Source organism: Tenrec ecaudatus, chromosome 1, assembly GCF_050624435.1.
Source record: "Tenrec ecaudatus isolate mTenEca1 chromosome 1, mTenEca1.hap1, whole genome shotgun sequence".
In the NCBI taxonomy this organism is placed as follows: Eukaryota; Metazoa; Chordata; class Mammalia; order Afrosoricida; family Tenrecidae; genus Tenrec; species Tenrec ecaudatus.
Window position 1 is genome coordinate 108,554,842 of NC_134530.1, and position 20,642 is coordinate 108,575,483.

At 35.7% G+C, this 20,642-nt stretch overlaps 1 protein-coding gene across 1 annotated transcript in view; it reads right to left on the reverse strand.

Moving 5' to 3' along the window:
* Positions 1-622: 622 nt before the first annotated feature.
* The window catches only part of ADGRL4 (adhesion G protein-coupled receptor L4), a 176,192-nt gene continuing 156,172 nt past the window's right edge, over positions 623-20,642 (reverse strand). Inside the window, exons 13-15 of the mRNA XM_075540139.1 lie at positions 18,403-18,494; positions 2,103-2,271; positions 623-685 (exon numbers count right to left, since the gene is read on the reverse strand). Of these exons, the coding sequence (XP_075396254.1) occupies positions 623-685; positions 2,103-2,271; positions 18,403-18,494 (324 nt within the window). The remainder of the gene's footprint in view (positions 686-2,102; positions 2,272-18,402; positions 18,495-20,642) is intronic.

Consider the following 20,642-nt stretch of genomic DNA (forward strand, 5'->3'; position numbering starts at 1 on the left):
TTAACTTTTCACCTCACAAAATGTTAAAATGTTTTTATTCGGTTCTTTATTTTGTCTCCACAATTACTCTTGTAGTTTACAGCGGGGGATAGGGGGACACACTTCATAAAACAGGTTTATTCAAAATATGTCTCACTGTTATAACAGTCATGCCATTCGCACTCTTTTATATTCTGTCCCTTCATTCTCCCATGTTCCACTTTCTGTAACGGAACTCATTACCAAGGTGGTAGGGGACTAGTTTCAAAGGCAACATGAGTCACAAAAATATCAAGCCAGTAGTTTCCTTCAGGACATTCATATATTTCTTGTGTTAGAAATAAAATCTTTCCTTGGGCGCAGTGATATCACTCCTGAGAAACCAATTACTTTCCAAATATCTTCCGTTCTGTTTTTGACATAACTAACTATGCCATGTAGGAAAACATACTGTAGCTATATGGCATGTAATTTAGACTCTTATGATTTAAGTTCCTACACTATCGACAGGGAAACTAATTTAAAATATTGAGTTACCCAGTAATTAATAATGTGACATGTTGATTGAATCTTTATTTTATGATTATCCTCAGCTTGGGTCTTCTATTTCTATGTAGCTATAATTATGCATATTTCTCCATGCTTATCTTAAACATCCAAAACAACAAGGGACATTTTTGAACAATCTGTAATATTCTTCTTGGATCTGAGGAAAAAGAGAAATAGAAGTAATAAGGAATAAAATAATTACATGGAATTATTTTCAAGTATTGCTCTTATTTTGACTATCCTATAGGAACTAAATTAAATTATACTTATATTACTTATATCAACTTGCCAGAGCACATTTCTTATGAAAAGTTAAGAATTCTGTTTTTTTCCCCCATTCAAATAGTAAATTTAAGCAATACAAGCATAAGCCATGACCCATGCAAACGATAATTTCTGTCACGTGGTAACTGATGCTATTGGAATACACTGCTGTTTCGTTGGTGCCATTTGGAAGGCTCTGAATCATAGCTAAGCTGTGCGCAGCAGAGCAAGCTGCTGTCTCTTCTGGGCCGCCCTTCAATCACTGCCCTGCTTGAGCCATCGGTGCACGCCTTGTGCTGGCCGTATCGCCAAGAACCTTCGTCGTTAAGGAGACCCTGCAATTTCCTAGGCAGAATATTCTTCTTGAGAGGGTCATGAGACTCGTTCCTCCTGACAAGGTATTCAAAAATATGTGCGAAGCAGTCTTGTCATCTTCACTTCATTTCCCTTACCAACGCCCCGCCCCCCGACCCCCAGTCCATCTCTCCAAGATGGGAAATGCACAGGGAATCGCAGTGTTCAAAGGATGTGCTCCCCTCCTGACTCTCTCTGTAGGTTTTGAACTTGTAAATTATGTGAAGGTTTACCGAGCAGATCATCAGTTTTCCACTTAACAATTCATGCACATTTTGTGTCAACCCATCCATTGCAATACCCCAAATGTCCCATCACTTCTCCCATGTTCTAGCAGTGTTTCCTGTTTCCATTCCCCCTTCCTTTCTAATTTCCTACGATTGGTATTTGAAGAAATGCCTCTCCTTACTATTATAGTGGTTGACTATTCTGAAGCAGGGGTGAATTCAGTTTCAGATCTGAAGAGGCACTAAGGACCATAATCTTTGGGGATTCACTAATTTCTGTCCTAGAACTATAACCTTCATTTCTTTGATGATTTTGTGTTTTGTTTCACATTGTTCTCCCTCTGCGCAGGATCTTCCACTGGGATCAATTTTATAGTAGCTGGTAGTGGTGGTTGGGCACCATCTCGTTCTTCTGGTCTCAGGGTTGTGAAGATTTACGTTTGTGTGTTCCATTAGTTCATTGGACTCACTGCTTCCAGATGTCTTTTGATTTTTGTCACTCTTTCCTCTGGACAGGAAGAAACCAATAGCTCCCCTTCATATGGCCTCTCAGAACCGTTTCAGGCTCTCATTTCTAACTCACCAAAGTATGATGGAGCATATTGTCCCTGTGAATTATGTTTCCCTTGACATGACCATCTTCCCATCTAAGGAGCAGTCTTCCGGTACTTCTTCCCAACCAGATCTGTATATACTATAGGACTGGCCAATTAAAAAAACATTGCTTACCTTTTTTGATAGAACACACAAGAATAAGAAAATAAACATTCCTTGGAAAGCATTGCTGACTGTGAAGAGGTACGCTGTCACCACGGACGCGTGTACAACATGAAGAACCCCAAAGATCCAGGTGGTACCAAGAAGGAAGAGGAGTGCCAAGGCTCCTCTTGCACAAGACCTGTAGAATATTTAATAGGTCTCAGTTAAAAAGACATGTATGGTCATCCCATAAACTGCCATCGAGCCAATTTTGACCCACCGTGACACTCTACTGGGTTTCCAACACTGTCCATCTACAGAAATGGACAACCGTATCTTTCTGCCTCGGAGAAGTTTGTGGGCTACAAACAACAGCAACATTGTTTTGTGGAGCCGCCCAAAGCTTAAGTCAGCACCCCAAGTCCATTCATACACTCAGCATATTCACTAATTCCAAAAATTATGAAGGGAATGAGTTTGGGTACAAAGAAATTATTTTTAACAAAGGCTCAATGATTTTTAAAGTGTCAACAAATTGTGCTGCTCTGACATGGGTATTCTTTAGGGTGTGCTACTGCACTGCGACATGGATCTACTTCTGAAAACAAGACATCCTTATTAAAATAAGTTATTTTTAAAACAACTTTTCTCTCTGCCTTGAAAGAGTGTCATCTGGTACACTACAGTATGCTTACTTTGATGCAAATCTAATGCTGCAGAAATCCCCGAAGGTATAGCATATATCTTTTAGGAAATATATCCCTAAGGAATTTTGAAAAGCATATCATGCGGACTTGGGTCAGTGTATGTGCGTGACATCAAAGGAGGCTTCTGCTTTCCTTTCAGATATACTAGAGAAGAAAGTGTAGGATGCAAACACGCACACAGACACACACATTTTTCAATATAGTTTCAATATAGTTCTTCCAAAATAACTGATCTCTTAATCTTTTCACAATACATGTACACACTAAAAAATAGTCTCAATTAAATATATACATACATCATAAACAATAGCCAATCCTACTCACTGAGGACATTTCTTTGAAATGAGACAACTAATATTTATTTTCTCACCCATTCCTAATCCAATAATTTCTCATAGCAGGTGTTCTATGAATCTGCTTCACAAAAGGAGTCATTTGCAACTTTATTAAAACCAGCACACTACATGAAACCATGAATGTTGAGGAGTAAAACAAAGCAATCGATCAAGCAGTTTGCTAAATCCTAAACACAAATCTTGTGAAAAAGTATTAAAAGCACATGAGTGTTTCCAAACAATGCAGTCAGTTTTCCCCAATGTCCCTACATTTCAATTTACCTTTTTCTGAACAAAACACTTATTAGTTTATTTTCCTTAATCATTTTGTTGGGGGCTCATACAACTCTTTTCACAATCCATACATACATCAATTGTGTAAAGCACATTTGTACAATCATTGTCCTCACCATTCTCAGAACATTTTCTCTCCACTTAAGCCCTTGGCATCAGCTCCTCACTTCCCCCCTCCCTTCCCGCTTCCCCCTCCCTCATGAACCCTTGATAATTTATAAATTATTTTGTCATATCTTACACTGTCTGACGTCTCCCTTCACCCACTTTTCTGTTGTTCATTCCCCAGGGAGGAGGTTATATTTAGATCCTTGTGATCTGTTCCCCGTTCCACCCCACCCTTCTACTATCGCCACTCTCAGCATTGATCCTGAAGAGATCATCCCCCCTGGGTTCCCTGTGTTTCCAGTTCCTATCTGTACCAGTGTACATCCTCTGGTCTAGCCAGATTTGCAAGGTAGAATAGAGATCATGATAGTGTGGAGGGGGGAGGAAGTATTTAGAAAGTTGATTGTTTTATCATTGCTATGCTGCACCCTGACTGGCTTATCTCATCCCCATTATTCTTCTGTAAGGGGATGTCCAGTTGCCTGCAGATGGGTCTTGGGTCTCCAAACTGCATTCTCCCTCATTCACAACGATTTGATTTTTGAAAAAAACATTTTCAAGGTATCAGTAAATCAGTTTTTAAGGGACGTATTTGAGTAAAAATCAAAGCAGCATGAAGATTGGGAGTTGAAAAAAGGTAACAGAAGATATGAGCAACTTTTTGCAAGAGAAAATTTCTAAGACTTTCTTTTGTCTTAAGTCATTGTATTTCCTCTTTCAAGGAAGACAACATTTAAAATAATATTTTACTTGTCATCTCATCATTTGTTATAGTATTATCAAAACATTAATGAGAATTTGACAATGGATATTTATTATAATTCAGGTATTTTAAATATAGTAGAAGAAAATCAATTGAAAACAAAAATTTTCAAACATTGTTTGCAGTTTAAGTTTGAGAATGAGAACCCCAAAATTAAGTATCTAGAGCACTTGATGTTGATAAACGATAGCTAATTCTGACCTCTATTCAAACACTATTTAAAAACAAAAACCTATCCTATTCTATTAATCACAGGGAGTACGGGCAACAGTGTGGCATTTAGAGAAATGTTTTCTTCCTAACCGAGCTATACAAGCCGTTCCCAGAGACCGTGTAGGACAATAAAGTTATGGTAGCTGGAGGAAAAGTCTATAATTGCGTTGTATCTATTCTTCAAAATTGTAATGAATAGAGACCACAAATCATTAAGTAGTAATTAATAAAAAATTATGCCAATTTTTATAAAAGTGCCCGTTTTATTCATCAGTCTTTGACTTGTATAAATCACTAATAAATGAATCAGAATGTTTTACTGTTAGATCCTGCTTTACCAATGTAAATATTGCCTAGATACATGCAACTTCATGGAGAGCACAATTCACTTTGTGGATTCTGCTTATTCCATTTAAACTTTGTCTTGCCATCAATAACCCTATTTTCATCCTTATTCAGAGTAAGGGTTTATATTATTTTGGCTTCATAAATGATATTAAAAGGTACATCAATGCCAATGACTCCCAGATGATCAATGAACTCAACACTGGTCCAGGACATAGCCTTTGAAGCTATCTGCTTCCACTGATCTCTATAGGGACCACCAACAGGTGAAAGTCCTTTCAAATTGAACCCTTCCTTCTTGCATGGAGTTTTCTGTTTGTTTGCTTCGGAGATATAGTGCTGGCTTCCAATCCTGTTTTCAATATTGTACTATGATTGATCAGTGTTCTATGTTCATTTTTGAACATACCAAGTCACAGAGAGAGGTGGCATCTCCTTTGTTTTTGTGATGTTATTTGCTCTTCCCTTTCATGTGCACATTTAACGGTCCCAAAGTGAGGGGATGATTCTTAAGGCTCTCTAAGGAATTCATGAGTAATCAATAGTAAGAAGTGGGAGTTTCTGCCTGGCATGCAATTCAGTGCTTGCACATAACTTTCCTGACTAAAGAATATTTAAGTTAGTAGCCATTTTAAGGATGCTTTAAATTATCTACTCTTTTTCGATGTTTGTTTTAAGCTATTTCAAACTAATTAAACAAATTCTAGAATCTGCTTTTTGTAAAATAGGATAATGATATCAAAGAATTGCTGGAGAAATTCCAAAAAACTCTGTTTCTGAAACATTTGCATTTTGTGGTATTATGTGATCTGGGTTTTAAGCTAGTCTCACAAAGAAGTTGATATGACTTTCCTATTTCATTTTGTTATGGGACCTCATTATGCTTAAGCTATGCTTTATATAAAATGAACAGTTATGTCTAGTTTGTGTTTCTCTGTTTCCCCGGAGGGCTACCTAAAATTTAAGCTCTTTTCTCATCCAAGAAAAATTGCTTCTTATTCCTGAGTATTTTTAGTAACTACTTTGAGACTATTTTGTATAAATTAGTCTACTTGAAAAGTATACTGAATAAGATAAAATAGAAACTTAACCTAGCTAATATATAAACTATGTTTAATTTAAGAAAATGAGTGATAATTTAACAAAATTTATTCCACAGTGAAAACATGAATTCATCTCTCATTTTTCAAAATGCTTTGATAATCCTAAACATATGTAAAAAAATGGAAACAAAAACTTTCTTATTAATGAACATCTGACACCAATACTACTCCAGTGAATGTTTAAAAAGACTCTTCCTAACCAGAAGAAAACCTCATAGAGATGATGGAAGTATATATACCATTTGTATGAACATTACTTCAATAGTACTTGTATTATATGAGCTTAAATTAATTGTTATGATTCTTAGGAAAACACAATATTAATTGGGTTATTTGAGAATTAATATGATTGCAATTTATTAGCTGTTACATTTTATGCAACAAATAAAAGTTATAGTCCAATAAATGTTCATTTTTTACTCAAAATTTTGTACTTTCAAAATATGCAGCAAAGATGAGAAAACTAAACATTTATTTTAAAGAAATATATTAAGCAATTTTGTAAATTTTTATTATGTTAAATTTATAAGAATTTTATGTCAAATAATACCTAAAACAAAGAGTTGAGTGTATCATGTTAACCTCATGTTATTAATCATTAGATCCCAGGTTTAATTTTACTCATAGTTCAGTACATCTTGAAGACAAGTGAGGAAATTTAAAGAATTTATCCATAGTTGTTCATTATAAACAATTTAAATGTTTATATATTTGATAATATTAATATTTATTTGATAGATGCTGATTATTAACTACTGTGTCTGACAATATTTCTGGAAACATAAAATAAAGTGTGTCATATGTTGAAAGATATTGCAACATTTTCAGTTGGTTTTATTTGGTGTCACATTATTTTCCTGTTTAAAAAAATCATTTTATTGGGGGCTCATATAGCTCTTATCACAATCCATATGTGCATCCATTGTGTCAAGCACATTTGTATTCCTTGCAATTGTGAACTGTGCCATGCTGAACATTGGAGCAAAGATGGCTGGCCTCAGTTTGTGGTAGCTCAATTTCTATCTGTTTTAGAAATCCCAAATCTATTTCCATCGTGGCTGTACATACCTACAGGTTTACCAGCAGTGGATGAGAGTTCCTGTCTCACCACAGCCCTTCCATCAGTTGTTACTTTCTGATTTTTTTAATGGGGCTATCTTGGTGGGTGTTAGGTGGTAGCTCATAGTTGCTTTAATTTGTATTTCTCTTATGGCTAATGATTAGGAAAAATTTTTCATATGTTTATTGGCCATTCAGATTTCTGCCCCTGTGAAACTTCTGTTTAGGTCCTTTGCCCATCTCCTCAGTGGGTAATTAGTGGTGGGTTTTTTGTTTTTTTTTTGGAAGCTAGCAGATTACTGTAGATTTTAGTAATAAAGCCTTTGTCTGATGTGTCATTGCTAACGATGTTTTCCCAGTGTGTGGGCTTTCTTATTACTCTGTGAATTCTTTTAATGTATACAGGTGTTTTATCTTCAGTATATCCCATATGTCAATTTTTGCTTCATCTGTATTTGTGTCCTTCCCTATTTCCTATATATTCCCTACACCAAAGTCCTCAGGTTTGTCCCAATTCCCTCATTGATGGCTCTAAGATGTCAGGTTTTATCTCAAAGTCTGTGATCTACAATGAGTTTATGCATGGAGTGAGGTAAGGGTCTTACTTACTTTTTCTAAAAGTAGATATCTATTTCTTCCAGCACCACTTGTTGAAGAAGGCATCTACTTCCCATTTGATATTTTGGGGCCTTTATCAAAGATTAGTTTTATGTATGCAGGATGACTTTATTTCTGGGTTTACAGTTCTTTTGCATTGGTCTGAGTATCTGTCATTATACTAGTCCCATGCTGTTTTGACCACTGTGGCTGTATAATAGGTGCTAAAGTCAGGTAAAGCAAGCCTCCCACTCTATCCTTTTTCTTGAGGATTTTTCTGCTAATTCTGGGTTTCTTCCCTCTCCATATGAAGTTGGTAATCAGTTTTCCAATTCTTTGAAGAAAGATGATAGTATTTGCATTGGGATAGCATTAAACTTATAAAGTGCCTTGGGCAGAACTAACATCTTTACTATATTGAATCTTCCAATCCATGAGCATAGAATAGTCTTTCATTTGTAGAGTTCACTCTTGGTTTCTTGTACAAGTGTACTGCAATTTTCCTCTTACAAATCTTTTGTTTTTTCAGTCAGGTATATCCCTAGATATATCAAGTTGTGCTTGGCTATTGTGCTTGGCACTACCTCTTTGATCCCCTCTTCTGTGGTCTTTTCTGATGGGGATAATAGTCCGATGGACTTCTGTTTGTTGATCTTGTATCCTGCCACTTTGCCGTATTCCTCTATTGCGTCCAGCTCTCCCCTTGTGGAGCTTTTGGTATTTTCCATATATAAAGCATATCATCTGCCAAAAACAATAGTTTCACCTCTTCCTTCACCAGGCCAATGCCTTTGATGTATTTTCTTTGCCCTATGTTCTTAGCTAAGGGGCATCCTTGTCTGGTCTCCTTTTCCAGGGAATTATCTTCATCTCTTCTCCATTGACTACCACGTGGCTGTTAGTTTTCATATATAGCTTTTATTATATTGAGGAATTTTCCTTCCCTTCCTACCTTCTTGAGTGTCTTAAACAGGAATTGGTGTTGGGTGTTGTTGAATGCTTTTTGCGCATCTGTCAATATTATCATGTTTTTAAAATAATTTTTCATGGCAATGTGGCAAATAATACTAATGGTCTTTCTTGAATCATCCTTATTTCCTTGGTATGAATTCTACTTGGTCATGGTGAATTATTTGTTTTATATACTTTTATATTCCATTGGCCAGTATTTTGTTAAGGAGTTTTGTATCAATGTGCATTAGGGTTATTGGTCTGTAGTTCTTGATTCTTGTGGGTTCCTTGCCTGGTTTAGGTATCAGAGTTATAGTAAATTCATAAAAAGAATTTGGGATCTTGCTGTCTTCTTCTGTGTTCTGGAAGCGTTTGTGTAGGATTGATGTCAGTTCTTCCCTTAATGCTTGGTAGAATTCTCTTGTGAAGCCATCTGGCCTGGGGGATATTTTTTCGTTGGTAATCCCTTGATAACATTGTCTATTTCTTCTACCTGGGCTAGTACCCACTCTTTTTGCAATAGAGAGTTATTCATCCTCCAATTGTTTGCCCTTGTTTTTTTAATTGTCCTTTTGTTGATTTGTAGCCTTATGGCATAGTGGTTAGAGAGAAAAGTATATATTATCTCTATGTGCTTGAATTTACACAAATTCGACTTGTGTCCCAGTATGTGGTCTATCTTAGCGTATGTGCCATGTGGGCATGAAAAGAATGTTATTTATTTATTTATTTATTTTTGCATTTGAGTGGAAAGCTCTGAAAATATCAGGTCAAGTCATCTAATCATAATGTTTATATCTGTAGCCTCTTTGTTAAGCTTCTTTTCTTGTTAGCTCTCTTTCTCACAGAGTGGTGTATTAAAGTCACCTACTATAATTGTTGAGCCTGTAATTTATTTTTTTTCATCTTTTTTAGTGTTTGATTGATTAATTTCATGGGTCTCTTTTTGGTGTGTATATATCTATTATGCACACTGGTTCTTGGAGTATTATTCCCTGGAGCATTATATACTGCACTTATCTCTTGTTATGCCTTGCACCTTGAGATCAATTTTGTCCAAGATTAGGATTGCTACTCCTGCTTTTCTTGAATTGCCATTTTCTTGGTATAGTTTTCTCCAGCCTTTGATTCTCAGCCTATTTTTGTGTGTAATCATGAGATGTGTCTCCCACAGGCATTAGATCGACAGGTTTTGTTTTCTAAGCCTGTCTGTTAGCCTCTGCCTTTTCAGGCCTGAGTTCAGTCCATTGACATTCAGTGTTATTACATCCATCTGTGAAATCTGTGATGTCATCTTGTACCTGCTGCTTTCCTACTTCCCTTTCTTATCAGTGTGTTGTGTGTGTGTGTGTGTGTGTGTGTGTCTATGTGTGTGTTTCATCTTACCTTCTTCTCACCCTTGAGTCAACACTATCTTGGGGGCTAATTTCTCTTTGTTGCCCTCTCGGTGGGGTTGTTCTATGTTGTGGTCTCTTATTTGTGCGTAGGCAGTGCTGTTCTTCTGCCCAAACTGGGCTGGCAAGGATCTTTTGTAGGGCTGGGTTTCTTTTAATGTATTCTTTGAGTTTTTCCATATCTGGAAAGACTCTTACTTCTCCATCTATCTTGATAGAAAATTTGGCTGGATAGAGTATTCTTGGGTTTGTGTTATTTCCCTTCAATTTTTGGAATGTACCTATACTCTCTCCTCTTCATAGTGTTGGCTGCTAGGTCTGAGCATATTCTTATTTGGGTATCTTTATAGATTACTGCTGGTTTTTCCCTAGTTACTCTCATAATATTCTCCTTTTCCTCAAAGTTAGATAGTTTAACTACTATATGCCTTGGTGACTTCTTTCTTGGAATTCAGTTAGCTGGTGTTCTTTTAGCCTCCTGAATGGTTGCCTGGTTTTCTTTAACTTAGCTGGGGAATATTTCCTCTAAGAATTCCCTAACTATTTTTGCTGTTGACTTTTATGTTGTATCTTGTTAAATCCAATTATTCTAATGTTGTTCCTATTCATAGCATCAGACATGGATCTCAGGTTTTCTTCAGCTTCTCTGATTATTTTATTTGACTGATTTTCTGATTTGTTGAAGTCTGCCTGGTTATCATCTAGGTCACTGGTGTGATTTTCTGCCTCAAGTTTGCTGGCAAAGTCTGTGAATTTGCTACTGGCTCTTCTTATCTTGTCCTTGAGAGCTTGTATTTCCCTTTGGTGCATGACCTTTGTCTTCGCTATCATTTCATCCTTTATATGTATTGTTTTCCTCATATCCTGTATGACTCCAAGCAGCATTCTGAAGATTTCTTTCCATGGCAGATCAAGGTCTGCTTCTTTTATGCAGATCCTTAGGCAAAGGATTCCTATCTACATTGCCTTTTGTTTCTCTTGTTTTGTTTTTCATTGAGGTTGTTGTAGCTGCTTGCTGTTTGCATTGCTTTGTTTTAGAGAGTTGTAGAGCACTGGGCTCTCTCTTTGGGAGACTTGTAGGAATGCTTCTGCAAACTGCCTGCAGCTAATTGTACTGTGGAGTCACGCTACTGCTTTACCCTCCTATGGTTTCACTCTTTCCCTAGTCAAGCAGTATTCTGTTAATTGGAGGGAAAGTTGGATAGTCCTCTCAAGGTAGGCTGGTTGAGTAGTTTTGGACTTGCAGGGATGGTGCTGGAGTGGATGATCTCACAGGTGCTGATAGTGGTGTGGCCCAGGGTGGCTTGGGGTGCCTCAGAGAGTGTTTGGGGGTGCCTGCTGCAACTAAAGTGCTGTGGAGGGGAGGTGGGTGTGCCTGCTTTGGTGTAGAGCTCTGTGATGGCAGTCAGAATTCCACTAGTCCACAAGATTGCTTTCTAGTTTGGGCAGAGGTTCCCGCAGTAGCGTTGATTGCTGGAGAGTATTGGCGGTACTTCCTTAGTCACCATCTTGCTGGAAATCCCCCATTACTTTCCTAATTAATTCCCATTCCTTACTTCACTTAGAACATTTTTAGTGTACATTAACCAGGCACATTTTAAGTTATCATGTGCAGATAAATTTTACTTTATTAATTTGCTGAAAATATTTAAACATAAAATCTGTCAATCTGATGTAAAGAACTATAATATTTCATTCTAGGTACCATTTGACTAAATCAATATTTCTAGAATTTGAATGTATTAGCTGATAAAACTTTTTGACTACTATTAATCCAAATTTGCATAAAAGCAAAGTCAAATTAGGAAATTAAAATAAATACTAAGCAAGTTATATGAGAATATTTCTGATTCTCAATATTTTCTTTTCTAGAAAAATTACTAGAAACCCATGGTATTTTCTTAGGAAAATATGGTATAGAATCTATTTCTTACAATTTAATGAATTGCTTAATGAAGCTGAACCTGAACCACAATTTTTAACTGAACTCCTTTTTAAATGATTTTATCTCTGGGGGGAAATAAAATAAATATTTTGTGCAACATTTTTTTTTATAACAAAACGATGAATCCCTAATACTAAATAACAACATAACCTTTAGACAGGCTCAGGGCCCAAAGCAGGTAGACTAAAGAGCAATGGCTGATTTTCGTACACAAAACAAGACCTCATGCAGATTCATGAAGTTATTGGACTCTGTTTTCCATTGAAATTATAGTATTTTATAAAGGTAGATTCATTAATTAGTAAGAATAACTCATGCAAGCCATTTATATAAATGCCTTTGCTTTTATTATTATCATCATTCTCATGTTGATGGCTGCATTATGCCGTGTGCTCTTTTAGTTCTATGCAAACCTAAAAATAATTGTCCTTTAATTAATACCGCTTTGCATTCAAGACTGCTTTGTTTTGTCAACTAAGCATTATTCTCAAATAGTATCTTATTCTTCTGAGCAAACAATTGAAAGGATCTACTTTATTTTAGCAATTACTTTTATGTTCTTTATTTTATTTCCCTCCATTATGAAGCCTGTTAACATTTATTTTCTTATTTTTTATAACTCTTGTAAGCACCCATAAAGAATGTGCTCTTAGGAAGTTACACAATCAGTAGATAATTTGAGCAGTTTGATGAATTATTGTGTATGTCAGTCTGTGCAGCCCACCCAAGATCATTTTGACTCTTTTACTATTCAATTTTAAAAAAATGTATAGATCTATATCCTATGCAACTATAAATTTTTAAAGGCATCTTAAAATAGCAATATGTATAATTATATATATATAATTTTATTAGACCTCAATATCTTAAATAGCGATATATGTACAATTTTAATTAAATCTCAATATGTTAAGTGCTTACCTTCTTGAAAATATTCAATATTATTCCAGACTAACTGTTGATTATGTTATAAATGATCAAATCTTGCCAATATGGACTTGGATGGACTTAATCTTTCCCGCAATCTTTAGTATTTGCATTTAAAATATTGCTATTTAAAAACATTCATCCATTACTTGTCAGATAATGGCCCAAATTATTAACAGTGTCACTGATAACAGCCCAACAGAAGCATCTAAAAAATTTAGCCCAAATAATTACAGACAATATAATAACTGTAGACTTTTCCTAGCTCATCAAGACTGAAATCTAAGCCATTATTAATATCACTTATTGTATTTAGGTAAATATCTCTAGAAATATATTGAACAAAATCTCATGAGAATCCATCATAAGACTACCTAGTAATATTAAATATTCCCCATGGCTCTTCCTTTTATCTTTTGTATCTTTACCAAATTGTTAAGCAGTGTTTGATCACTGTTCAGATCTAAACTATTCACCAGATTAATAATCCTTGTGTTTATTATTTCAAGCATAAGAAACTAATTATTTGTATGAGTAGTATCTGGGATTGTGAATATTTACATATGTACTTATACGTTCATTCCAAATAGTTTTGAGCAAATAGCCAGAGAAACTGCTTTATATGAAAAATAGTGCACCATCAGGATTGGAAAAAGGTTTATTAACAACCTTTGATATTTAGATGACACCACTTTGCTTGCTGAAAGGGAGAAGGCCTTGAAGCACTTGCTGATAAAGATCAAGGACTGCAGTCTTCAGTAAGGTTGCAACTCAATGAACTGAAAACAAATATTCTCATATCTGGAATAATAACTAATAACATGATAAATGGAGAAAAGACTGAATTTGTCAAGGATTTCACCTTGCTGGGATCCATAATTGATGCTCATGGAAGCCACAGTCAAGATATCAAATGATGCATTGTGTTGGGTAAATCTGCTGCACAAGACCTCTTTACAGTGTTGAAAAGCCAATGATATTACTTCGAGGACTAAGGTGTGCTCTGAATCAAGTCATAGTATTTTTAGTTGTCTCAAATGTATGTGAAACTTGAACATTAAATAAGGAAAACTGAAGAAAACTCAATACATTTGACCTACGGCATTGTGGAAGCCTATTGAAAGTATCATGAATTACCAAAAGAACAGACCAATCAGTCTTGAAAAAAGTACAGTGAGAATGCTGAGGCAGAGGTGCCAAGACTTTGTCCCACATATTTTGGGCATGTTTTCAGAAGACCAGTCCCTGGAAAAAGACATGCTGATTAAAGTTGAGGGGAAGCACAAAGGAGGAAGGCTCTTGAGAAGATGGATTGACACAATAGCTTGGTAAAGTGCTCCTTCACAGGAAAAATTGAGTTGACACCACAGAAGTAATGGCTTATTCAGGTACACATACGTGTTTCCCTGTGTTGTGCATAGGGTACAATGACTTGGAAGCAACTCTATTGTACCTAACAGTAATAACGGCAAATAGTTTTACCCTCCAACAATGACTATTCAAAGTATAATATGTATTAATGAAAATACCTTTTCAAATAGAGTAAACTTCATAACCTAGAAGAACCTTAAGGAAGAGTTCCCCCTGAAATTGGCCAGCCCCAAATCAGTAAAGGCAACTATAAGATTTGATAGTTTGCCCTTACTGAAAAAAAAGAATACTCTTAATAAATTAACAAAGCCATTATTTTGACTACAAAAAATATAGACTGAAGATGCTAAGTCCATGCAAAGCGAAGAAAATTGATGCACACCCCAAATAATAATAAAAACCTCAGAATATCTCAGCTATAGCATAATAAAGAGTGTTGAAGGAGCGTCTGGCTACCATTGTGAGCGTAATGTCTGCAATCTTGCGTGTTTACAGATGACAAGCCACCATCTAAAGTTAATACTTAATTCTAAACAGTTAAAATCCCATATGAAAGAAAACATTCTGATAATCATAATCAAAGAATTTAAATGGAAAATGATGATCAAAAATTGGGAATAAGAACAAGATCCTAAAGTTATTTGTCAGAGGCACTTGGCAAGCCTAAAAGATAGCTGCTTATAGGTCTAAATTCGAAGTTGTTTAAATAAAACCTCTTTTACTTTAAGTTTGTCTTTAACAAGTTTAGTCTATTATATAGAGAAAAGTTTTCTTTATACCCAAGATAGGACATCTACTCCAGAAAACATTGTAAAAGAAAATTATGTTAAAAGAATGTCTTATGATTACTTTATGACCAGTGTGAACCCTCTATTTTCATGACTGGGATAGTTGTTTTATGTCAACTTGGCTGGGTTAGGATTTTCAGTAGTTTGGTAATTAATGCTGGGAATCCCCCATTATGTTACATAACACAATATAATCAAATGAATAACCAGATCTTCTATGAGCAACCGATCAGTTATAAGTTCTGCTAAGAAGATTAAGGTGGAGTGTAACCCCTGTAGTCAGGCCATAGCCCTGATTCAACTGAAAGTATGATCCCTTGGGGATGTGGCCTAATTTCTATGTAAGTGGATGCTGTAGGGACGTTTGCATGCTTTTGACTGAGTTTGTCTGGATCATGTAACTGGTTCATTGACTTGCACTTCTTTGCCCCTGAACCAATGACTTGCTACATTGTTTGCCGATCCTGGGAACCATCAGTGATCTGTTATCTGATTTGTCAGCCTTTGATGCATTTGCCTCTTTAGTCACAAGCCTGACCAGCTGAGCTTGAAATAATCCACCTCTGCAGTAGTCCTGTTGATTCTATGTTCATCAACCCTTAAAGCTACACTAGAGTGGAGAAACAAAATGTTAAGGATGAGTTTTCAATATTGATTCTCATATCTGATTAGTTCTTAAGGCATGAATAACTGCTTCTATCAGCATTGGTAAGTCTGTCATTCTTAGTAATGTGGTGTATTTAACGTATGGCATGAGAGGACAATATTAATATGTAAAGTATCACGTGCAACAGATGAGGTTGGTGAGGACTGAGATTTTAGGTGATGCAGTTGTTATTTTTAACAATTTTTCAAGATGAGGAATATAAGGAAACTGGTTGCTGCTACTTACAGTTGACAAAGGGATAAAGGAAAGACATAAGTTCAGGAGTCTGAAGGCACAGCTCAAGCACTGTATAAAAGACTTTACATTTTCACTTGAGTCATGAGAGAAAGCCTTATCTTCTTCTTGCAGCAGAGCTGATATTGAGGCAAACCAAACTCAGAGTCTTAGCGTTATAATACCACCTAAATTCCCAACTTCAAAGGGTATCTGATGTTAAAGTGGGGCCATTGATCAGGAAGAAATGGGGCCATCTCATGAACAACGTGACCATGGTGGCATAGGTGAAGTTATTCATGAGCTCATTAAGATCAACTTCCAATAACTAGGGCCAACTTGGCTATTCCTAGTTCTGAGTTTGCAATATGTTAGCAGCAAAGTCCAAAGCCAAGTTCAAGATATTCACAAATTCCTTGGGGAGATCAACCAAGAACTTGGTGGTAGGTTGATTACATAGGACCACTTCCATCATGGAAAGGGTAGCATTTTTTTTCTTACTGGACAATATACTCACACTAGATATATATCGATTTTCCTTGCCAGCACTCAATGATTATGCCAAAACTACCATAGATGGACACATAGAGGAGCTGATTTTCTGGCATAGTATGCTACTCAATATTGCTTCAGATAAAGGCATGCAGTTCACAGCAAATGAAGTGTGGTAGGGGGCTCATGATCATGGAATCAACTGGTATTACCATGTTTCCTATCACTCATAAGCAGAAAGGCTGATAGAAAAATGTAATGATTTCCTAAAGATACAATTAAGGTGCCGAATAGGTGGAATTACCTTGCATTTTTGGGGGCAAAATTCTCTAGAACCTGCGTGTGCTCTAAATCAGCATTCAATGTATGGTCCTGTCTCTCCACTAGCCAGGTGGAATGGGTCCAGGAACCAAGGGGTGGAAATGAAGTGGCACCATTCACTATTACTCACAGTGACCTATTAGCCACATGTTTGCTTCCTGTCTCTGTGGCCTTATGATATTCAGGTCTTAGAGTCAAAATGAGGAATCCTCTCACCCAAAGATACAAAGCTAAGTCTATTGAACTGGAAGTTAAGAATGCATCCTGGCCTTGTTGGGCTTTTTATGCTTCTGGATCAAAAGCTAAAGGAAGGTGTTATTGCATTAACTGGTGTGATTGACCCTGATTATCAAGTGGAACTTGAATTAGCATTGCATAATGGCTGTAAAGAAGAATACGCTTGCAATCCAGTAGATAACTTGAATATCGATTAGTTTTCTTATGCCCTGCACGTAAAGTTAATGGCAAACTTCAATGATCTAACTCTGGCATGACTAGTAGTAACCTAAACACATTAAGAATGAAGGATTGAGCCACCCCACCAGGAAAAGAACCCCAACTCTCTTCGCTTCTTCTTGAGGGGAATAATTTACATGCCAGTTATTGCTACCAGTTGCGAAAACATGGACTGTAATTACTAATAGTTTCATCCTTGTAAGTACACATCAAATATTTTTGTTTGACTCATTTATAAAATGTATGATGTAAGAAGGATAGTACATTTCAGCTGTGTGCATGTGAGATGTGTAATATTAGGTGCAAGTGTGACTTTAATACTGGCTGTGTTTGAAGATTACATACGGCTTAAAGAGATGTGTACAGGTGCCAAGTCAAAAAGGTGGCCTGTTCTATTTAAGTTTTGTATTAAGTTGACTAGGTCAGCATTCCCCGTGGTTTGTCACTTTAGGCCCAGGAATCCCCCATGATGTTACAGAAGACAGTTGAATCAATAATGAACTACACTAAGAAGATTGTGACTCAGGTTACTACCCAAATGAAATTGAAAGGACATTTCCTTAGGATTGTAGCATAATTCATATATAAGTGGAGGCTGTGGGGATTCTCACTTGCTTTTTGCTAAGTCATGATCCTGAATCTGGCTCATTGACCTTCCTTTCTTTCAACTTGAGTCTGAAATTTTGCCTCCTGGTCCTGGAAGCCATCTGACCTGTCAACCTTGGGTTCATTTTTGTTTCTGCTCACAAGCCCAACCTGGTGATGTGGCCTCTGATGTCCCTGCTTATTCTGAATTAATTAGCTCCCAAAACTACACCAGCAGAGAAAGCCTCCAGCTTAACATCTGACCCATACATTTGAAACTAGACTGGACTTACCTGCTTCTATAACTGTATCAGCCATTTTCTTAATACAAAGCTCTCTATGTATATAAAGTCACCAAGTAGTAACTAATCAAGCAGTATCTAGCTTTAGTCATTAAGAAGTAACTAATCAACAAGGCAGACAAATCTCAAAGTGGTAATTAATCAACAAAGAGCAATTACTGAAAAGACCCACTTCTGTTAACTCATTTTTCACAAACCCCTAAGCCAATCTGACTATTATATTGTTAATTCCTAATTTAACAATAGAAACATTACATCGATGACTATAACTCCTTAGAGAAAATAATTTATTTTATGAATTAATTTAATCCACATCAGTGTCAGAGTTTTAATCCATAATAAGCTATTAAAGTTTTTCATTTCCAAAGAAAGTGATATGAGAAGGAAAGGGTACCTTATATTCTCATAGCAGCTCACTTCTGGTTTCAGCCCTGCGGTGTGACGAAACACTTTGTATATGATAAATCCAAACGCCAAAAGATTAACCTGGGAAAATAATATTTTCAAAAAAGAGATCATGTTCATGGCGAATTAGACACATATACAATGAATAAGCGAGTGTGAAAGATTTTAAAATAACATAGAAACCAGAAAATTATCCTCTTGGTGAATTTAGGCAAGCCAACCTCTGCAATATCATTGAAATGATTGTTAGTGCTTTATTCCTGATAATATAAAACACCCTGTCAAAATTTTCTTCAGAATTTGCAGTCCCAATTTCTGAATGATGAGCATCATCTGCGGCCAATAATGTAAGCTATATGCACATTAAAATACATTTTAGTTGGAATATATTTAGAAATACTTGTGGAATGAATTTTGATTTATTAAATTGTATAATTTCCTGGAGGGGAACTGATAATTCTATCAACCCCTTAAAGTTCAAAAAAAAAGAGAATTTGAAAGAAAAATTCAGCATTCAACAAGGGAATCCATAATTTTTGTTGCGGAAAATACCTTAAGGTACTTCTTTTGTATGTTTTTTACCATATTTCTTAATTTTATGTTGAAGTTATCTTTCCCTAGATTTAACCATAGAAGTTGTCTAAATAATAACTGGTAAAATAAATGTTAGTAGAACAAATATAAATGTGATTTATAAATGTTATTACTTATTATTCTGTTGTTTATATTTCATACTGTGGGATAAATAGAATACACAACATATTTTACCCTTTCAGGTTGACTGTGAGATGACAATTTTTCTTTTTTTGTGTGTGCTTCAGGAAAATTTTCAAAGTCATACTTGCAATGTTAAATAACAGATCAAAATATATATGTTAAATACATCTCTATTCTATTAAAGCATGAAGCATTGCACATATTAATAGTAAAACTTGACTGAAGATTTTATTAATGCAAAGGTTTTTTGAGAGCTATCTCATAATTGTCGTTTTTCTGTTGAGTGCCATTAAGTTGGCTCCAACTGATGGCAGGGACCCCAGTGCAAATGAGAAGGGCACGCTGAACATCCTCACCATTGCTTACACTCGAGTCCCGTGACGCAGCCTCTGCGTCAGTCCATCTCAGGGAGGACCCTGCTCTTGTTCACAGCCCTTCTGCTTTACCAAGCAAGATGTCCATCCTAGAGACTCGCCCCTCCGGACAATTTGTCTGGAGTGTGTAAGAGGAAATCTTGCCATCCTTGCTTCCAAGGAGCACTCTGGCCTTACTTCTTCCAATACAGGGTGGGTTGTAATTGTAATTACCATAGCAAAATATAATTTTCATATAATTCTTAAGAATTTCAGATATTTCTTCATTCAAAAGTTAGTCATCATAGAGCTTTTCTTTTCGAGTCTAATATATTTATTCAGTTTTTCAAAATAAAATTTACTAATCAATATTATAAAAAGCAGAACAAAATAACAGGTCAGATAGTTGCACATGGTTACTTTTCCAAAGAATAACATTCTTCAGGTTTCCATTATTCTACTTATATCTACTTGAAATAGGCTTCCAAGGCCAGAAAAGACTTCAATTGCAGAGGAGAAATAAAATACATTTGGAAGGTTCTGTTAACAATTTCACTCTGTTTGAATGCTCATTTCGTCAAAATGATAATTTAATAATATTTAATTTTATAAATAGTCTAATACTTATGAAAGTCAAATGCATTTTCTATGTTTAGTAGTTGTAGCTTCTTAGTATAAATTTGGAAACAGTTGTATTTAATTTAATAAACTAATGCATACATAGATATTTTAAGTAATAACAAATATTAACACTTGATTAGTATAAACAATGTATTCAGACAAATCTTGGTGTAAAAAATCTACAGTTTGTATGAGATAATTATATTAATGTAGTTTTAGCAAATGAAACGCTATGCACTGAGATAACAGAAAACGATAAAACATACTGCTCCCTAGACCAACAACTTTTCTATGAATATGACTCATACTAACAATTCAGTCAAATTCTCAAAGTTTGTATTTTTTATATAATTGTGGTTTTAAACACAATTGCTGTTATGGTTTTTCAGACAAGCATATACAATTTGTATGTTCTTTACTTCTGCATATGCTAAAACAATAAAGAGGGAAATGCAGCATTCCTTTGAGATGATCCAGATCTGGAACTACATTTTCTGAATTAAAAAAAAAATCACAGACTTATAAACAGCAGGTGTTC